A 21,494-nucleotide genomic window follows, 5' to 3' on the forward strand; every position below is an offset into this window, starting at 1 on the left:
ATGGTGTGATATAGTATGTACTTAGTAAATAAGGGTATTCACAAGTGTCGACTGAGTGTCACTGCCTACAAAACTGCTTCAGTTATGGTACTTTAATATCGCTTTAGTGTTTAAAGAGCTATTGACAAACCTGGCAATAAACTGTAGAATCAATAGTTTGACCGATGTAAATGGTCATTGAAATATATTAATTTGTAGATTTACTTCATTGTAATTAAAAGGTAAAGTATTTGGCTATAAAAGTCTTAACAATGGCCGCGGCGATCAGCAATGTGGAAAAGTAGAATTTATTGGAAACTCGTTTATTCCGGGTTAAGAGATAGCACTACAACCAGCAGCACCAACACATCCACCGTCATCATCGCTGTTATCTCTCACAGATTTTGTTTCTCAATTGTGTGGAAAAATGCCGATTTTTTTCTTAAAGCTGCACTCTCACAGATTGAACATTTTAACAACTTTTTTTATTTTATGTCTTGGAACGAGCCATTTGTTTGCGAAAATCCATGGAAACCAATTATATAAGACGGCTGACAAAAATTAGATCGCAGATTTTTATATTCAAGTTCATAAATCTGATCTTTTGTCAGAAATATTTTATCATTGGTTTGGAGATATTTACGCAAAATTTGCTCTTTCCAAAACAAAAATTAAAAAAGTTGTAAAAATGGTATCTGTGAGAGTTCAGCCTTAAAGCGTTTTAAACTTTATTAGCTATAAAACATCAACTTTTGAGCGTAAATATGAAAGGAACGCTATCTGGTCTTTTGTCAGCAATTTTACATATATTGTTTCCAGACATTTAATCAAAACTTTACTCATTCTTTGATTATTTTTAATAAGATCTCAAAAGAGTCAATCTGTGAGAGTGCAGCGTCCAATTATATTTTCTACATTCTTGTCAAATCATTTTTTTTATCAAAAATGAAATCACATATGATCGAGTCTATTTATAGATTCAACGCAATGAAATATGTGCAAATATTTTCCTATTGTTACTTCACCTACATACCGAGTTTTGAAATTAATCACGAGCGTTGTATAATTTTAAAATATTTCAAGAAAAAAAATCGTTCAATATCTTACTTGCGGATTTATGTTTAAACTTTTTGCTACAGAGCTTGTTTCTGTAGCTTTTCGCATAAATATTGCCTATAAATAAACAATATTGTTATTTAGCATCACGCAAGTAATTGCACGTTAAAGCTCTGCCTACTATAAAAAAAATCCGGCGATAATTGCCCTTTCTGCAAAAATTGGCCTGGAGAGCTTTAGAATAAGAACGCAGGGCCGAAATCACGGTACAGCGACACCGGACATTAGCATGCATATATATATGTATATATTTGCTTTCTAAATGAACATTTTAAAAAGAACACCACTGTTTGTTTCTGTTAGTATTCATGAGCCAAACTCTAAAATAAAAAAAACTTTAGTTCTGTACTTTTTGCAAGACCAAAATTAATACGATTATTTAAAACTTTGAATACTACTGCAGTTTTAAAGTCGTTTTTTTACGAATTCTCCAATGATTTTTTTCAACAAAACAAAATTTTAAAATACACGCATTGTATAAAAGAAAGCGTCCGTTATTCGATATAGATGTATTTCACAAATTTCCTAGGAATATAAGCTAACTATTGGTGTTGTGCACATGTAATGTCAATAAGTTTTCTATGGTGCCACCTGACTGCATAATGCATACAAAAACAAAACCATTCTCTCCTGTATGACACTACAAGTTTGTAAAGCACCTTAGGTGCTGTCGATTTTCCAATACAATAAGACTGTACTGAGACAGAGAGACAGAGAGAGAGAGAGAGAGAGAGATAGAGAGAGAGTAGTGCGTATGCGATCAGAAATAAAAGAACGCGCAAAACGATATTGTTGGCATTCTAACAAAATAATAATAATAATAATAGGAATATGAAAACTACTTTGTTGATTAAAAAAGTGTTATTACGGAATCCGATTATACTTATAATTGTGTGTGTAATATCAATAACAATTTTTACGAACAGTATAGGTAAGTAAAAAATAGAATTTTCATATTATATATTTATAAACTTTATATGTAATATAAATAATCAATTAAGTGTAAATGTACGAAATGAGAGACGAAAATTAACAAAGAACAACGTATTGACCGTCAGATTTTTTAAGTGAACGTTAAATCGTTTACCAGACACGCAGCCGTTTAAAGGTTCCAAACAAATATTGTTGTATTTTTTTACTATAAGTATATCTTTTTGTCTATCCCTTTTTAAAAAATATCACCGGGGATGAGCAAAAAAAGTCACGTGACCACAAATGCAAACGCCAGTAGTATTTTGGCTCGATTGATCGTCAATCAAGGTAAGTTTCTTATCGATATTTTTGTTATACGCGAGAGTTCGTTCAAATGACATAGCGCAAAAAAGAATGCATTGTTTTGTCTTTCGATCGGTGTATTGTTCACTATTCATTTCTGCATAGTTTCCGAGAACACTTCGATACAAATTGTGTCCATGAATGCAAACGCACGTAGGTAGTGTTAAAATGTCACATATTTTAATAAATTGCCACATTTTATTCAAATGTTTGTTTTTCAGTTGTTCAATAATTGTTTTTAATTGTTTTATGAATACTTTGTGCGATGCAATATGTACAAAAATGCAATTTCTGAAGTATTTCAAATTTGGCAAACGTACGTAGTCTACCTAAAATGGCAAACGCACGTAGGCATCTTATAATAAGGAGCAAACGAATATTTCGTTAGCCTTTAAAAACTGAAAATGTGTTCAAGATATTGAAGATATTTATCCGCTTTATTATTAAATATCCATCATAATGAAAGTTATATAAATTTATGATACGTAACAAACATTGACACGATATTATGCGGGAGTGTTGCGGGAAATATGAGTTCTCGAACAAACTCTCATCGGCCATACCGGTGGTATACAGACTTAACTAACTTAACGATGCTTGTTAAATGTTTATCTCGAATATTTACAACAGCTGTTGTAATGTCACATTTCAGGAACCACACGTTTGATACAAAGAGTCGGAGTCCAGTACAGTACGGGACTGTTTTGATAAACAGAAATGCATTACAGAAGGGAACCATTGGTGTGTGCTGGGAGCGGGCCAGACGCAAAGATTCTAAGATGCTTGTAACAGATCGCATGGGGATAAACGTTTCATTTGAACATAATTTAAACATCTTTAATGAACCATTCTTCGTGTTGTGATGATAATACTGTCATGATAATTGTTAATGACAGATATTGTGATAATGATAACCATAAAATGATATTGCGATGATACAATGACAATGTATGCTATACCCGGAACAATTTTTATATCACTGAAAATACTCTTTGAACTATATGTATAAGTGCTGTTTTACAGAAATAAAGACATTATAATGGACATGTTCCTCATTTATTCTATAACTGTATATCTTAGATTAGTTTTATACATTGAATAAAAGCGATCACAGATAATCAGATAAAATCAAAGATAAGTAATCAAATAACATAACGATTAATTAATAAACAAACTTTTGTTATGATCTGCCTGAGATTCTACTTTCTTCCACATCAGATAAGTTGACCTAAAAATTTGGCAAGGGCCAAGATAAAAAAAGTACCCGTATGGAATTCATTTTTTTTCAATCGTCATCACACAATTACCTCCCTTGTAGACGACTGTCGTCTGTAGCATCATGGAAACATTGTCTCGTTGCAATTTTAAAATTCAAAATTGATTATTTATCGCTTCAAATGGAGCAATTGAAAAGTTTTCGCGCTCCATTCAAGAAATAACGCTGTCCTCTTTTTAGAACTATAAATATTTAATCATAACATAAACATAATCTGAATCACTGCACGAATATCCATAACAAACACGAATTATTACAAATCTATCCGCGCATTATATTCACAACGCACAAAAGATTTCCAGGTTTTTCCAGGATCATCGCCGCTCGTGTAAGATAGGTTCATCCCACCCCTCTCGCAGGGTGTTTTGCGGAAACACGGTAAACCCCGCTTCCGCAATACACTCTATGTTCGGGTTGGGATGAACCTTGCACTCTCGGCCATGAAAGATACCTATTATCTAAAATTTGATGTTTTATTTGGTGTGTTTAATAACTTTTGCTTGCACAATCTACTTCTATGCCGATAACATTTCCCACATTCAGCGCACTGGTATGATTTCTCGCCAGTATGGCCGTCCATATGAGCCTTCAGGTCTATTTCTCCTCCATTGAAATCCCACACATTTCGCACGAATAACGTGTCGTGCCATCTTCTCCTCGCCAATGCCTATTCAGGCACGTATGTGTGGTGACCTCCTGCATGCATTTCGGACATATAAACTGCTTATTGGATCCATGTGTGGTGCACCTGTATAAATACATGTATGCCTTTAAAAGTATGCAATTAAAATACTTGTAATTGCAATATTTTGGTAACCTTTAATAAAAAACGCCTGAGCTTGTGACTGGTAGATAATTGCTTAATTTTAGAATAATATAGAATAAAACAAGAATAATATAAGCATTTTTTAATACTAGAATACACTTACATATGGCGCGTCAAACTCTCCGTGGTGTATAACTGTTTCTAACAGCATGTAAATGCTTTTACACCGTCATGGCGGCGCTCATGCAATCTCAGCCCCCATGTCGTTTTCAACGCATTCCCACAAACGTGGCAAACAAATGACATCACTGAAACAGACACTGTCATTCATTAATTAAGCGCCACTTGATTTACTTCGCAAAATGTATTACACAAATTGTAGTTTGTTAAAAGGATATCATCTGTAAAAGCATGTTCATAAAAAATACGTCTCGTTCAAACAAACGTTTATTAAAATCTTAAAAGATGGCTTATCTAGCTAATGAAAACGACATAAAGCGTTTCACTTTCCCTTATGCATATGACCGTAAGCATTATGATCATAATAATAATTAAATATAAATTCAAAAATCTTACAGCAATAGTTATGGATATGAAAATAATAAAAAGTTTTAAAAGCTTTCGACATATATGATAAGTCATTATTATTATTATATAAGATGCCTACGTGCGTTTGTCATTTTAGGTAGACTACGTACGTTTGCCTTATGAAAATGCCAACGTGCGTTTGCCAAATTTAAATACTTCAGAAAATGCATTTGTTTGTACAAATTGCATCGCACAAAATATTCATAAAACAAATGAAAGCCATTATTGAACAACTGAAAGTCAAAACAATTGAAAAATTGTGGCAATTTATCAAAATATGTGACATTTTAACACTACCTACGTGCGTTTGCATTCATGGACACAATTTGTATCGAAGTGTTCTCGGAAACTATGCAGAAATGAATGGTGACCAATACACCGATCGAAAGACAAAACAATGCATTCTTTTTTGCGCTATGTCATTTGAACGAACTCTCGCGTATAACAAAAATATCGATAAGAAACTTACCTTGATTGACGATCAATCGAGCCAAAATACTACTGGCGTTTGCATTTGTGGTCACGTGACTTTTTTTGCTCATCCCCGGTGAATATACTTCTAAGCTTTCAATTATTATGCCGTTAAGTGTGCACATAAAACAGGATGACGGAGCAGATAACGTCCCGAACTGTCCTTTACTCTCTTGTTCTATTCCTTAACGTACAAGCGTTTCTAAAAATGTGATTGAATATTTTTTAAATTTTCAATGTTGAAAAAAAACAAACCTTTTTAAATTTATATATATTTATATATATAAATATCTATATATATATATATATATATATTAGGGTTTTAGTCACTTATACTTTTTCATGGAATCGCCCATATATATATTTATTCTTATTCGCTCTTTGATGTCGTGATATTGACATACAAAGTGCATGAATATTATTACCTTTACTTCACTTATTTTAAATTAATATTCCATAATTATTTTCTGTAAAAAAGTGAAAACGAACATCATGAGTTTTGCTTGTATGCATATACAATTATACGGCGTGTGTATATCACGTGATAAATCATGTCATATATGCTACGTCGGAAGGCAACATTTTGCTTAAAATGAAGACTTAAAATCAAATATAATTTTTCTTTTACTTATCCATCTTAAATTAAACAATTGGCAGTCTATGCCACTTGAAGAGCCCCGCCTGTGTTTTATTACCGACGATTGATAAGGTGACTACTTTCATCAAACACTTCGACAAACCTGTTTCCTAAATAATGTTTTGACAGTGCTCCGTCAGATGGCCGTATTGTGAAAAGGTTTATCGAAGTGTTTTAAGAAACTAAACTCTCAATTAAACTTTGGTAAAAAAAAAACGAAGGCGGGGCTCCGTAAGCGGCGTAGACTGCGCTGTGTTACATTTAAAATGGTGAAGAAAAGTGAAGTTATCTTTGTTTAAAGTCTTCATTCGAAGCAAAATATTGCCTTCTGACGTAGCATTTATGACGCAATTTATCACTTGGTATTCACACATTGCATATATAGGTCCGTGTACTAAATTTCTAAAAGCTATTTTGTATAAATCAATAAGAACATTTGTTCTGTTCTATTCATCATGTTTTTAAGCAGACAAACATGACATAGACTCATAAAGATTTATTTTGCATTAGTATTTTTAAAACCAACGATTTCCAACTGTTGTATTGTTAGGGGTCAATTTCAAATAAATAATGCACAGTATTTAAACCGACGTTCAAGAAAATATCTTTAAGTCAAGAATTTAAGTTTAATATTAAGTGAATGAAACACATTAAATTGAAGAATTTACTGGAAAACTAAACAAACCGTTAATAAAGACATAAGCTTTTAAATTGATCTTGTTACATATTAGAAATCAGGGACGCATCTATAAAGCTCAAGGGCCCATGCCCCCTGCCCTCTAGTTGGACCCCAATTAAAGTTGATCAACCTTAAATAATTAAAACGCTCATAAATTTATGTATATGTATATACATATAGTTTTTATTATATTTAAGTCCACTTTGAATGATGTATAATCGTATTCTCGAACGAAGGGCTAAAATGTCATTTCAATACCTCGTTGAAGTTGAAGTTTGAGGGAGCTGAAAATTGTGCCCCCCCCCATCCTTCTCCCAAGTAATTAACTCTTGGTCCCGCCTTTGGAAATTAAAGCGAGTATGCGATATTTGCTTTTATGTGATGGCCGATTTCATCACCGAATAAATCCTTATTATCAACCAGCTGCTGTTTACTTTCTACGTCAGGAAAGCAAAAACTAGTACATAAATTGATAAAGGTGCACAATATAGGTTGATGCAAAAAAAAGTTTTAATTTTGATGCAGATTCATGTTCAACTAATTTGACTTTTATAATAACAAACGCTTGAAACAGTAAAACAGATTTCATATATTCATGTACCAATGCAGGAAAAAATTATTGATAATTGCTACGTGTTTTCTAGGTTATTCCCATGATCTAAACATGTAAAGAATAGAAACTTTATCGGCACCAAATAAAACCCAATTGGTGTCGTTATTAACACAATCAGTTAAGTTCGCAGTTTGGGTCACGACAAACCTAAACTTTGTCGAATAAAATATTTAACAAGACATATTTTGGATATGAACATCTTTCGCCATTTGTATTAGTTCTAGTCACTTTGATACATTTTCCGAAATATGTTTTAAAGCAACGGTACCCCCCCCCCCACCTTCCGAAAAATAAAAATAAAAATAGATAAATAAAAATATGCCCGGCGTTCTCTTTCAGACAACGTACGAAGGAAATGTACATTGTGGTAGTTAGATAAATTTAAGCAATAGTTTACGAATACTATTTAGTGTTAGTGGATTTTTTCTTTATTGTTTGATTTTTCTCAATTCCTTCTTTATAATCCAACTGGTTATAATTTTGAATAACTTCTTATCAAATATGTAAAATTGAGCTCTTTTTCGTTTTGTGACACTTAATATTTGCTGAATATTCATGGTGCGGATGATTTAAACATATCATTTTGACTTTATTCATTCTTTCTGAAATGAAAATAAAACAAAAGGGAATTATGTATTTGGAACATCGTGAAGAGCAAGTATTTACCACGGGCTGCTATCAGTAATAAAACGTTATCTTGACGAAGTGCTAACAAGTCGCATTTTATTGCTGGGCATGTCATGTTTAATATAGTATATTTCAATTGCTTGACTTTGTAACACGTTGTAAATTTAATAAATTTAGAAGCGGAAAGGTTTACCCACATTATTTGATTAAACTTTAATTAATTTACAACGATTGTGAAGAAACTTATAATAAGTCTTGGTGACCACTTACCAAACTTTCATGCGTCCAGGCCGGGACTCGAATCCCGGACGGCTTGTTGAGAAGTGAGAAGCGTTCATTATTGAACGAGGTAAAAAGCCAAAGATAATTATTTGCCCTCCCCCTCCGCCAGGCCATCGCTCCCACCTGTAAAACGCATATGTGTAACAACAATTGATCGACAAGTAATGCCTTTAAACACTGAGAGAAGCGCAGAATGAGGGAGCAGTCCCGGTAAAATGGCTGCAGGTTAATGAATATCCAATCGAGAGATATCTGTGATATTGTGTACGCTGTGTGTTTCCCGTTTAGTGTCTGTTAGGACTTCGTTATTGGTTTGGGTACTGGGTTTGTCCAGGTAACTTCCAATGAAATTTAAAAAGAGGCTCCATCAGGTTTAAGCACCAAAAACTGCTTTCCGCGGAAATGGTCTTATATTTTGATTATTCTTTATCTTTATACCGAGGTTGCATTAAATACAATCAAGCGTATAAAAAGAAAATAGAGTTTAGTCGGGAACGAACTCACGCTGGTACAGTGAAGAAAAAATAGAAAACCGATATCTTTGCCATTCGGCCAAATAGACTTATACATAACATGTCGGCATACTTTGAAAGCATAACCTGATAATGAATATCAACAAATCACGCTACAGCCTTTTGCTGAATTGCGTTAACAACGGTTTTTGAAATCGTGGACTTCAAAGACAATATTTGAGCATATATCAACAATTGTTGAAGGATTCCAGTAGTCTCAGGCTCACTGTTTGCATATAACAGATGTTTTTTATACATTCCGGTATTAGATCCCCGATTATCTGTCTACTTCAGGAACAGTGACGTTCACAAACATACCATATGGAACCACACAAGAATCTGGTCACAAAGGAACACTGGAAGAATCATCCAGACAGGTGAAAAGTATTATTTGCTTAAATCGTGAATATGAAATAAGCATTGCATTATTCGTGATTTTCTGTTAATGCATACCTTGATAAATTTACCATTAACGTTTTCACTTTATTCGGAATTGTTAGGAGAAGTGTGAGGTTGTGCACATAAACTTGTTTAAACACATAATAAATTTACATTTTACTGTTCGTGTTGTGAAAGTTATTTTTTCTGTTCAGTATCATTTACGTTGACCCTGTGCCGTTGAACGGAGTTTACGTTTAAACTTTCGACTTCTGGCCTTGTTTCTGTAGAATGTCATATAAACATTATTTCTTTCCAGTGCAGCGGACGCACACATAGATTTTACAGAAATTCAGAACTAGGATGTTCTTGTAATGTCTATTGCTCTATTAACCCTCTAAATGGGTCAAACAACCACAACACAATACATTACTATGTTTTAAATACTGAAATAATTCCATTTTAGCATTTCACGCAAAGCTTATTCGCTGAAGACATAGAATAATGGCGATTGCGATTTCATTGGTTTGTTAAGAGCACCTGATATAGACTTTAAAATTTGATTGGTTCGTGAACCAGTTGAAATAAATCTGGCAATGAGACCGCAAAGCAAATGCTATGCGAGTCGTAACCACGAAACAGTTTACTTAACCAAACCAATATATACCAAACCAATATCCAAGCAAGCTACATAAATACTTTTATCTCCAATAAATGGGATTTATATCCATTGCATTCATTTCAGGGAGTCGACGATGATATTACAACCAGGTACAGCCATGTGGAGAACGTTGTGCAACAGCGATTACAAAATGTTCGAGATTTTTGTGCTCAAAATATTAAAGTTAATATCTGGGAAAACCTTAAACCCACGGGCCAAATATGGTCAAGTATAAAACATGACATTCACTATTGTGTTACTCCTAAAATTGGCTGTACATACTGGAAGCAAGTTATGCGCTTTATTGCAGAAGATTATGATACAACTCTAAACATAAGCAGACCAGGAGACATCGACCGCAACTATGTACATTATGGCAATTTGAAATACATTAGGCAAGTTGGTTTGGAAAGCGCCATGGCTCGAGGTGAAATGTCAAAGGGTCGTTCATTCATGTTTACAAGAGAACCGTACCGTCGATTATGGTCCGCGTACATTGACAAGTTTCTACTGCCAGACTTTTGGAGATCGGATGCACATACTGTTGTTAACCAAATACGTCAAAACGCTACTGATGAGCAAATATTATGTGCAAATGACGTCACTTTTGCGGAATTTCTACAATACATAGTGGCGTCCTTCCCCCGAAATTTAAATGAACACTGGCAACCGGTATATAAAATATGTGATCCTTGTCTAGTGGCATATGACGTCATTGGCAAACAGGAAACATTCGCCAATGACTCAAACTATATAATGCAGAAAGTCGGGCTAGGACATTTGATTCCTACGTCAGGTTCAAAATCGTCAAGGGCGATTGAAGAAATAACGATGTTGGTCAAATATAACTTTGATTTGGAGCGTGCTATACATAAAGGCTGTTTCGACAAAGATGATGTAGCAATGCGACTTTGGAAAGCTTTCCAATACAACGGATATATTCACAGATCAATTGATATCCCGTTCAAACGTATGCATTCAGACAACTTCTCTCAACATCCGACAGAAGTATTTCTGAAACATGCTATGTGGACATTGCAATATCAACACGACCAAACCATTGATACAAGTAATCAAAAACGCAACATGATGTTAGAAGCGTATAAAAGTGTTCCTGTGGAACTGGTAAAATCTATTAAGGAGGTTTATAAATTTGATTTCGAGTTGTTTGGATATGACAAAAATAGTTTGGAAGAAGAATAAAAATTATTTGCTTGCCTATGATTAATTGATTCGATATATATCAATATAAAAGATTATTTGTTTTCACGTCTTTTGCAACACAGGTCAAATATAAAATGTAAAGCCAGTTATCGGAAAATGCTTCATTAACTGTATGTCATACCTGCAATTATTGTCACATGATAGAAAATAACGTTATATGAGGGTACTACTGCTGTTTTTGGGGTAGATTCCATAACTTTGTAATAGTGCCATATATGTGTCATTTTAATCAATTTAGGTTAAGAGACAATACATTGAAATTTAAAACAGAACAAGATAAAATAGGTATGATTGTGTAATACTTTTTTATAAAACAAACGTTTCCTATTAAATATTGTTTAACGTTGTATACTTATCTCAAATAGGGGCCTTTGTTGGCCCCATTTAAATAAATTTATAATCTAGAGTTTCTAGTGAAATATGAAAAATGAGCATTCTTGTTTGAAAAAATCTTTTCGCAAATTCAAGGATAAGCTTGTATTTGTATTTGTTTCGGTATATTATTAAATAGTTTCGTCGAAATATGTGAAAAAAACACAATGTGGCTGTACAAAATTTAAATTTACTAAAGCAGAAATATTTTCCATTTAAAGAAATAATGATATGTGTTGGTATTGGTTCAATATTGCATTGTGAATAGGATTGATGTGTATCTCCATTGTGATGGGGGATTAATTGCAGAATCAATTAAAAATCCAGGGAGAGACTCTGTATGAATGGATGGTTTGTAGAATAAAATTACTGTTTTCATGGAACACTTGTTAGAATAGTTATAGTGAAAACAATGCGTTTAAAAAAGAAAGATTAATATCTACTTTGAAATTTGAAAACATTGTTATTATATTGGTCTATTAACATAAAAGTTCAACTTCAAGAGAGAAAACAATACCACAACACACCATGTTGAACGGCAATTTCTGACTTTTACTTTCGGTTCCATTCAACAACCCCTTGCACTATTTATTACACTGTTTTCTTCTTCCATGATGCCTTTTTTACCCATAATATGGGCCAAAGAGTCGGGCCATCCGCGTGGAAATTTTCACCCATAAAACAGGTCATAGAGTCGGGCCATCCGCGTGGACCTTTTTTACCCATAATAGGGGCCGAACACCAGGGCCATCCGCGTAGACTTTTAAACCCATTATAGGGGCCAAAGAGTCGGGCCATCCGCGTGAACCCCTTCAAAGAAATACAGAAAATATTAAGTATTCATTGTAAATGAAATAATATTAAAAGTATTTACTCATATTTTTTTCGATTGATGGCAGCACGAAAAAACAATTTTAAAAGAAGTAGAGAGCAGTACAAAGAAATATTTAGTTATTTAAAATAGAGAAGAAAATATTGGAAGCTTTGAAAATTAAATGTTCAAAGTTACCGACAATGTAGGTGTCGCACATGCGTTATATATCTGACAGACGAGCAGTTTGCCCTCGAAACCAGGAAATAAAACAGTTTACAATATGAAGCAAAATCAATGTTAAAAATAACGAAATTATATCCGAAGAGAAAAGACAATTGCAAGTAAAAAAAAAGAAAAAAATAGCCACATATAACATATGTTTAGCTCAGTCAGCTGTGTATTTACTGCATAAGAATTCACCTCAAAAATCATATAATTTATTTGGATAAATATTCATACAAGTGGTATACTCTCCTCACACTTTATTGATGTATGTATATGTATCATTAACTTTTATAACATATCTTGCGGTGCAGGAGTTATATAAACCCATGCACCAGTTTTCATACATAACCAGTGTACTCGTTATGCAAATAAGGTAACAGTATCACATAAAATGTTTTAATACGCGCGGTAAAATAACATTAACAGGAATCGCCCCATCAACAGTTTTGTTACATGGGTATCGGACCACTTGGTTCCAAAGAAATCCTGGTGGTGTCACCAAACTGAGTTCCAAGATGAAACGAATTGTGAAAAGACTGGACTTAATCCAAACAAACTCCTCAATTATCACAGCGCCAGAAATACCTCGTCTAGAAATTTATTGAAAAAAAATGTTTCTGTGAACCCAATTATTCAAATATCAGGACACAAACACATTGCATTCATCAACAACTATATCCACACAAATTCAACTCAACACAACCAACATCCTGAACTCCTGTGAAAATACCTAGTCTTTTCTCAAGTCGTTTGATGGGTACAAAAAGTGACATTTAACCTAAAAGTTTTCTACAAATTCATCGAAGGGGTCACTCCTACTAACGATGTAGCATAACATAGCTCTGCATTACTGCAGTTTACAAAATGCCAGACACACTCAAAAGGCCTATATAGTCGAAAGTTAGACAACTCCGATATTCGCGTAGATTGATGGGTACAAAAGACGTGCAAACACATAGTTGAACGAACAGATTTAAAAGAAACCTGCAGCCTTCTAGCATATAAAGCTCCAATCTTACAATGGCAACAAGAATCATCACCTGACCATGAGTCTAGTTGAATATTTTTGTAGTTTTCGAAGGTATCTGAAACAAACCCCAATAAGTTGATCCGGTATACTGTTAAAACACTACAATTATTTGAAGGGAATGGACTACCCATTGACGAGTTCATTTCCATAGACCGGATCAATGTACTGAGTTTTCTTATGAATACTTCCCGAAACTACATGTTTTCGATCTACGTATCTCGGAAATCGCATCGGCAGATTGACATAACATTTTTAACTTTTGGCGAATTAATGCGTGCAAGGGCGTATCAACCCCTGCGCGGTTAGAACTGCGGATTTACATGGAAAATACATAGTAAGCAATCTGCTCTAAAAGCTACGGATTGCGTTCTGCATATTAATTGGCTTGCTATAAATAGCGCTGTAATGAGTTTTCAATCTATGTTACGCAGTTAATAAAGTTCGAATTAGCTGCGTTTTGCGCAATATAACGCAATTGAAATTGTACAAAAACAATTATTCTAATATCGGCAGGTTACAGACTGCAATATAATAAGTAGAATCCGCAAGTAGTTTTAAAATGAACGCGTACTGAATCGAATAAATACATGTATTATATACCTATGTTTAGTTTTTGCTTCGGCCGGGGACCGATAATATCTACATTGTCGTTAAGAATAGAATGTGGGTCATCGCATTCGGACCGGTTTATTTCCCGGAAATAAACTCTGAGTTTGTTAAAACCCTGAAAATGGATCTTATTATGATGCAATTAAATGCTTATTAGGCGTAAAATATCAATTCAAAATGTTTTAAAAATGAAATTATAATGATTCATTCAATCCTACAATAAGTATTTTGGTGATTGTAGTTCATTCATGAGTATATATGTTTTAAATTTCTAAATCGTCTATTACTTGACTCTTTTTATTGAGATTGTTAGTTTTTACTTGTGTTTGTAAAATGTGTGTTGCCTAACACCATTCCCTTGTGTAAATACATACTAACAGCCGTTTTACCATTACCTAATGAGTATTATACACTTTTGCCATTCAAAATAAATCGCTTAAAGCGTTGACAGGCTATCGACCTGCTATTTCTTTTGTCATAGTCATGTAATGCCGAATGAAATGGACTATTTCTCTGTTTGTTCCAGTAATTTCAGTACAATATCTTGAGCATGTAGCATAATGCATATTCAAATTTAAAAACAACTGATATAAATTTGTTCATTATGTCCACGAGTGACATATGTTGAGAGCATTATTAAGAAACGTACAGGGAATAAATAGTATGTGGGTGATTCGATCCAGAGGGAGTTGGCGTTGTAGAATGAAGATTTAAACATAAACCTAATTCGTATGTCCAATGCATTTTGTTGGGATGTATTTGGTTTTGCTGGCATACCCATGTCAAGTTTGAAGCGTAGAGTATTTTTTTCTAAACAGTCCTTAATGCTTTATCCGTGGCAGTGCATTTTTTATGAAACCAAGTTCCAGATTAGGTTTAATATGATATTTGGAATTACTCCATACCTTATAAGTAACTACGAGTATTTGGCGTATTCAACATTTCAAGTGACTTATATTTCATGATCTCGTTGAGAATCAACATTTAACTCTAAATATTTCGCGTAGGAAATTATGATCGAGTGTATACTATCTTTAGATGTTTATGTTTACAATTATGTTTTACGATTACATGACTAAACTCACAAAACGACGGACGCTTATTTTTATTATTATATTTACACCTCAACTTCCATTCCTTAAATGAACTGCCTTTCGGCAATTGCGTTCATCAATCGATGAACGCAACATCTTCGGATCGTAATTCATTGCATAACAATATCCATGAAAGCTATTGATCTTGTTATTGGTTGTATTGTGTCTGCAGGTACCGTAAAATATAAATCAACATTTTTAAAAGTGTTAGTTTATTATATTTTAAATATAATGGTACCAAAAGTGTTTCAATTTTTACGTTTTAAAGTGATTTCAAGTGGTTGATCTTTTCCCGCGTTATTGTGACGTCATTTGAAAAAAATGTTTCCGATTATAGTCGGGTCGTTCTATTTATAGAATGGGTAAGAACGGATTACTGAAAGGTTTTCTTAAATGAAATGAAGTATTTTTTTACCAATTCTTGAATGAAATAATGATCTATTGGTGTAAATATAAGGAATGAATTGCGGGGTTGATGTCATTATCGGGGATATGAACGCAATTGGGTTGGTCAAAGTACGCGTGGAGTCCTTCGGACACCACACACATTGACCAACCCAATTGCGCCAATTAAGCCAATCGAAAGTGACGTCACACAATGTCGCGTGAATTATTTATATCCATACGCCATTCATATTTTCTTACATACATGTATACTATTTTGTCTAGTTGCTTACGTGTTTGGGGATTTACCGAAATCAAAATGTTAACATAGTTCGCTGGTTGTATTCAAAAATAGTTTGAAGGTGTATAATAAAAGGAAAGTCATGTTAGTCGGTTGATCCATAGTGCTGTTTTACTTCTCGTTGCTCGTATCGCACGGTATAGATTGTTCCACAAGCGACTTGAAAATCCTGATCGTGCGATGTGTTGTCGTAGGCTCGTCGATATGAAGCTACCAATGTCATACGTCATTGACTGCATTCACTCTATTGGTCAGTTATTAATTACCAGAAATCCAATTAACTATATCGTTATTAGATCCAATTAAGACCAATATACCAGCCTAGGATCCTTTATTGAAATGGGCCCAGGTTCTTCATAAAAGTAAAACATTTCAACAAAGTATAAGAAGAAATACAATACCTGTAGATGTTAACTCCTATTGTTGACATGCATGGTTTCAATCCCAACTTAGCCATATTAAATACAGCTACATATTTTGTTTTTGTACAATTTATGCTTGAAATTATATATGTGTTTTACGTACACTTAATTATATATCTGTATGCATAAATGGCAAACCGAAAATAACATTGTCCAATTAATTGCTATCCTCAAAAGCACACGATTATGTGTACTGTGAATAAATGTATTTCTTCATAGTAAAAGCATCTCCCGTTCATTGAAAAACGTGATGTGGAAATAAAATTTCATGTCTTGCGTTATAACTTGGGCTAACTGATGACTACACCGGTTGACTAGGAACTCGGCCGAGGCCTTATTTCACATTCACATATTTCCTTTTAAGTGTGGAATATTGATGGCAATGATACACATTTTAAACGACCCTATATTATTAATTATATTTCTAGTTTTGACAATTTTGCAAGTTTGGAAACGTGGCATTAGGTTTAAATCAATTTTCTTTCTTTTTCTTTGTTGTTGTTGTTGTTGTTGTTGTTGCATTCTAAAAAGTTAAAGTCATTAAGCACAAGATTAGAAAGCCTCATATAGGCCTTATTTGCAGAATTTAATCGATTATAGTGTACGAAGTTGACTTTCTTATAAATTATTGCTTCAATTTCCTTCAGGCTATACAGATTTTCATTCGCATTAAAAACATCTTTCACACAACGTAATCCCTTATTGTATAGGGTATGAATAAATACATAATTTCCATTAACAAACTTGTGGTTATAAAATAATGGCATATGCATAAATTGATTAACATTGTCTATACAAAATGTATCTATGTATAACATATATATGCATTAATTACATCTTTCGGGAATGTGTTTGACATATATTGAAAAATAATTTTACAAATTTTCTTTCTACAATTCAACATTTTATTTACATCAAATTATACAGACATTAATTTGAAACATTTACTATTTCCATTCAATATACAATTTCTAATTCTTCTATTTTAAGCTATACATATAACTTAAATGAGTTGCCTGTAATAGTCCATTTTAATGTAATGCAAGGTAATTTGAAAACATAGGCGATAGTATAGGCGGTATGGTAATATTTGTAATAGACACTTATGTCAAATATATTTTAAGACTTAATAATGAATTTTGTCACGGTGTAATCCTTAGATTTAGTCCTGAGCTATTTAACACATCGAAGGACATGTTCTTTGAAGTTTTATATCCCTCCAGAAAGTTCGCTCACATAGGATGTAAAGGAGATAGAAATACTTCAGGAAATGATTAACGTACATTCATTTAACGATGATGACATACTTATACCGGGAGATTTAAAGTGACACTCTTATTCAAAATCAATACATACACATGTATAACAAACATAGATTTTGACTGATAAACCTTTAACTTCTTACTAAATAATGCATTTATAGAAAATATTGATTACTGATAACAAGATTGTAACCCTGTATTGAATAACAGAAAGCGCAAAAATATTAAATGATTGGTGAATGCTAAAAGATTTACTGTGGTTTACGATAATCTCATAAGGTAGAAATACCGTGTTTTATGCACATTTCTTTCAGATTAAACTTAGTATCCTTCATAAGAACCATTGTTTTCGACATTTATTCATCCTTTTTGGAATATTAAAACAATAGTTTTAATAGTGGTAAATCTTATTTGGGAGTAAGAGTGCATCTTTAAACGCTCGTACATGTATTTGTAATAAGCCAGAAAAGCTATCATAGATTGAAATGATCCGTTTTTAAGGAGACCTCAAGTGATACGTATATTAATGCTTTTGGAAGAAGTCTTATAGTAATGTGTTAAAGCTATGCAGAATTTATATATAATGGCCGAGTAGGTTCTGATAAGGATAAAGGCAGATTTACGTTTGAAAACCTTTTAGGAGCGAATATCAATGAAGGAAACTTTCAAGATAATGAAAATATGATAAATAACAAAAGACGTCTCATTACCGATATCATCAATAAATTTGAACATAAGATACTCGATTGTAGCATTGATGGACGGAAAATCATGCCGTTAAAATGATGATAATGATGATTATGGATGATGATGATGATGATGATAACGACGACGACACTACTACTACTACTACTACTACTACTACTACTACTACTACTACTACTACTACTACTACTACTACTACTACTACTACTACTACTAATAATAATACAATGTAATAATAATAATAATAATAATAATAATAATAATAATAATAATAATAATAATACGATATAGTAATAATAATATTAATAAGAAATGGTTACCTTTAAAAACTATAGTATCAATGAGTCTGCGTCGATTTCTGGCATCAAACTATAAAGATCTCAATCATTACTTAATAGCTAAAAAGTCATTTAAATACATGTTATACCAAAAGAAGATCTTACAATGAATTATGTGTGCAAAAGCGGGTCGACGTTTCAAAAGGTCAAAGCGACTTTTGGAAAACACTTAAAAGCTTAACACGAAGTAATAGTAATAATCAATCACATATTACCACAGAGCAGTGCTTTAACTAGTTTAACCTATGGTTAAATCAAAACTTCCCGGGCGTAGAGCCAAAAAGAACAATTGGACAAAACAAAACAGACAGTGATATCGAATCATCAATAGTTAACATTGAATTACAGGCTATGATATATTTGATGTCATAAGATCGTTGAAATCTAATACGGCAACAGCGGGTATACTATCTGCAAATCACTTTAAACACAGTATTAATCGTATCACAGTATCACAGCCCCAGGTTTCTTTACATTGATTGTTTTCTTTGCTCAACAAACAATATCTATAATTCCAAAGTTGGCCTCTGATTGGCTAATGCGAAGGTCACGAGAAACTGACCTTCTTTGTCTCAACCTCAGATCCTAAAGCAGAGCGTAAATTAGGATATGAATTTATTCAGAATAAACATTGCTTCCTGCAGGGAACTTGTCTCAAAAAAGACTTGAAAGCTTTAAGTGCTTGAACCATTTCACGGTTATTAAAAAATTATCATTAGTTAAAACCGTTCATAATTGCAAAGGATCTTACATTTAATGCGACTTGTCTAATGAACCATTTGGCGCGATCACTCGCGATGCCAGGCACGAGCATAACGAAGCTGGCATCGTCCTCGGCTAGGGTAACCATGCGGCTGTTAAAGGCTTTAAACAAGTGGTTCTTAAGATACTTGACGGCCATCGTCCACAGATCAAACGCTGAACGCTTCCTACACCCAGTGATGTCTTGTACGGATGTTTTCTTGTTTAATGTCTGTATATAGAATAATATGAAAGTCCATTTGGTTAAGATTGTGGTTAATACATAATCATCATAGTGAATGTGTAATGCATAAACATGACATTGTATTCCAGAATGTAGTGACATAACGGTGTGTGAGTTATGCTATGACATTGGGCCGATTGTTCAGAACTTTGTTAAAGTTAACAACGTTTTTGAACGTCATCGATGTAAACTTCAAAATCTTAACTATACTCGTGAAGTTGCATGGACAGACTGGTGATCTGCATTGTTTTTGCTGGAGATTACTGTTTTAGCTTTACTTGTTTCACTTCAATACATGCGCATATCAGACAATATTTTACCGTTAAAGTTAACAACTATGTCGATACACACTTTGTTAATTTTAACAAAGCTCTGAGCAATCAGCCCAATTGTCATATTAATGGCATGTGGTATTTCATAACAGCCATTTCATCCTGTCTAACTGGACGAACGTTGAACGGATAATAATAGCCAAACAGACCTAAAATTATATTCATTCGCTAAACATTGACCAGGTAGCTAATAAGCCTTACTGGGTTTGAAAGGGCTGACTTGATGTCGGTGAAGAGTGTACCGGTCGCCTGGAAACCACGGTCACATGTCTCCATGTACTGTCGCTCCGCCTCCACGCCGAAACCAGCGAACTTCCCATCTGAAACGCAAACGAGCCATCTTTTTGTATTAACAAACTGACCATTTTTATAAAGGGATGCCTTCAATTTCATGACGTAATCCGGTGTATAATAAGTGAAAGGCATTTTAAGGTAAGCCATCCATTTTAGGATGCAAAAAAATGTTTAAGTGCATTTCAGATACTAACATCATGGTTATATCTATGTTTAATTTATATTGATTAACCATTATATTATTTTCTGCATGGATTACATTTTTGAATGACACCATAATTTATGCTTCTATCACGATATGGTTTATTCAAGGGAGGTAATAAACAAATATTTCTATGATTATATAGCAATTTTATTAATTTGTTTCTTAAATAACATAGTTAATGCATAAAATTACGCTTGGTAAAAACAATTCAAATTAAACTTTACATTTTATAACTTTATGATGGAACTTTACCACTAACATTTTCTGTAATACATGTAATGATGTTAGGTCGATGGGACCTTTTTGCATAGGCTATTTCATAGGGAGGCCATAAACATTTGTTTAAGGAAATTATGTTGACAATCATGATTTTAGATCTTAAATGATATGTTTGTTTATTGCAGTTTGAGTCTTTGATATCACGTATAATCTTTAAAATGAAACTTAATTTATCCTTTACAGAGATTGCAAAATACAGAGAGGCAATCGTATGGACTTGACCCTTTTAAAATATTTTCATTTTGTCGCTATCTTTCCAAACATTTTTTTATGGTGATAATTAAAGAAGTCCATCTTCAACACAAATTATTTATTTATGAAACAACGTTTCGGCCATTCGGCCTTCATCAGGTTGTATGTATATAATGAACAGGAAATGACGTCAACATCAAATGACGTCAACGTTGATAACGTCAAAATATAGCATACATTTTTGCGCAAAATAATGTCTTATAGGACTAACATTTTGTTAGCATTAAAACTTTTTTAAAGCTGCACTCTCACAAATTGACCGTATTGACATTTTCTGAATCGTTTTTTGGAATGAGCCAATTTCTTTAGTGAATGTATGAAAACCAATGTTATACGAAGGCTGTCTAAAAATTAGGTCGTAATTTTCATATTAATAGTCAAAAATTGATGTTACTTGTATATGTCTGAATGCGTTACTAACGTTTTATGAAAATTCAGATATGTTCTATTGTGAATTATTTTATATGACTGATTTGAAGGCGTTTATGCCAAATATCAGCTGATTTT

General features: G+C 33.3%; 1 protein-coding gene across 1 annotated transcript; it reads left to right on the top strand.

Annotated features, from left to right (window-relative positions):
* Positions 1–1,850: 1,850 nt before the first annotated feature.
* LOC128228714 (carbohydrate sulfotransferase 11-like) lies at positions 1,851–11,825 on the top strand. The gene is made up of 3 exons (XM_052940185.1): positions 1,851–2,026; positions 9,116–9,198; positions 9,945–11,825. Exons 1-3 carry the CDS (start codon positions 1,927–1,929, stop codon positions 11,061–11,063), a joined length of 1,302 nt encoding a protein of 433 aa, XP_052796145.1. The 5' UTR covers positions 1,851–1,926; the 3' UTR covers positions 11,064–11,825.
* Positions 11,826–21,494: the final 9,669 nt, after the last annotated feature.

This window comes from Mya arenaria, chromosome 3, assembly GCF_026914265.1.
Source record: "Mya arenaria isolate MELC-2E11 chromosome 3, ASM2691426v1".
Lineage (NCBI taxonomy): Eukaryota > Metazoa > Mollusca > Bivalvia > Myida > Myidae > Mya > Mya arenaria.

Excerpts from the sequence above, each read along its gene's own strand:
- LOC128228714 (XM_052940185.1), top strand. The coding sequence starts at position 1,927 with ATGAAAACTACTTTGTTGATTAAAAAAGTGTTATTACGGAATCCGATT. Across the intron at positions 2,027-9,115 it reads AATTTTTACGAACAGTATAG|GAACAGTGACGTTCACAAAC; the intron begins GTAAGTAAAAAA and ends TGTCTACTTCAG. Across the intron at positions 9,199-9,944 it reads TGGAAGAATCATCCAGACAG|GGAGTCGACGATGATATTAC; the intron begins GTGAAAAGTATT and ends CATTCATTTCAG.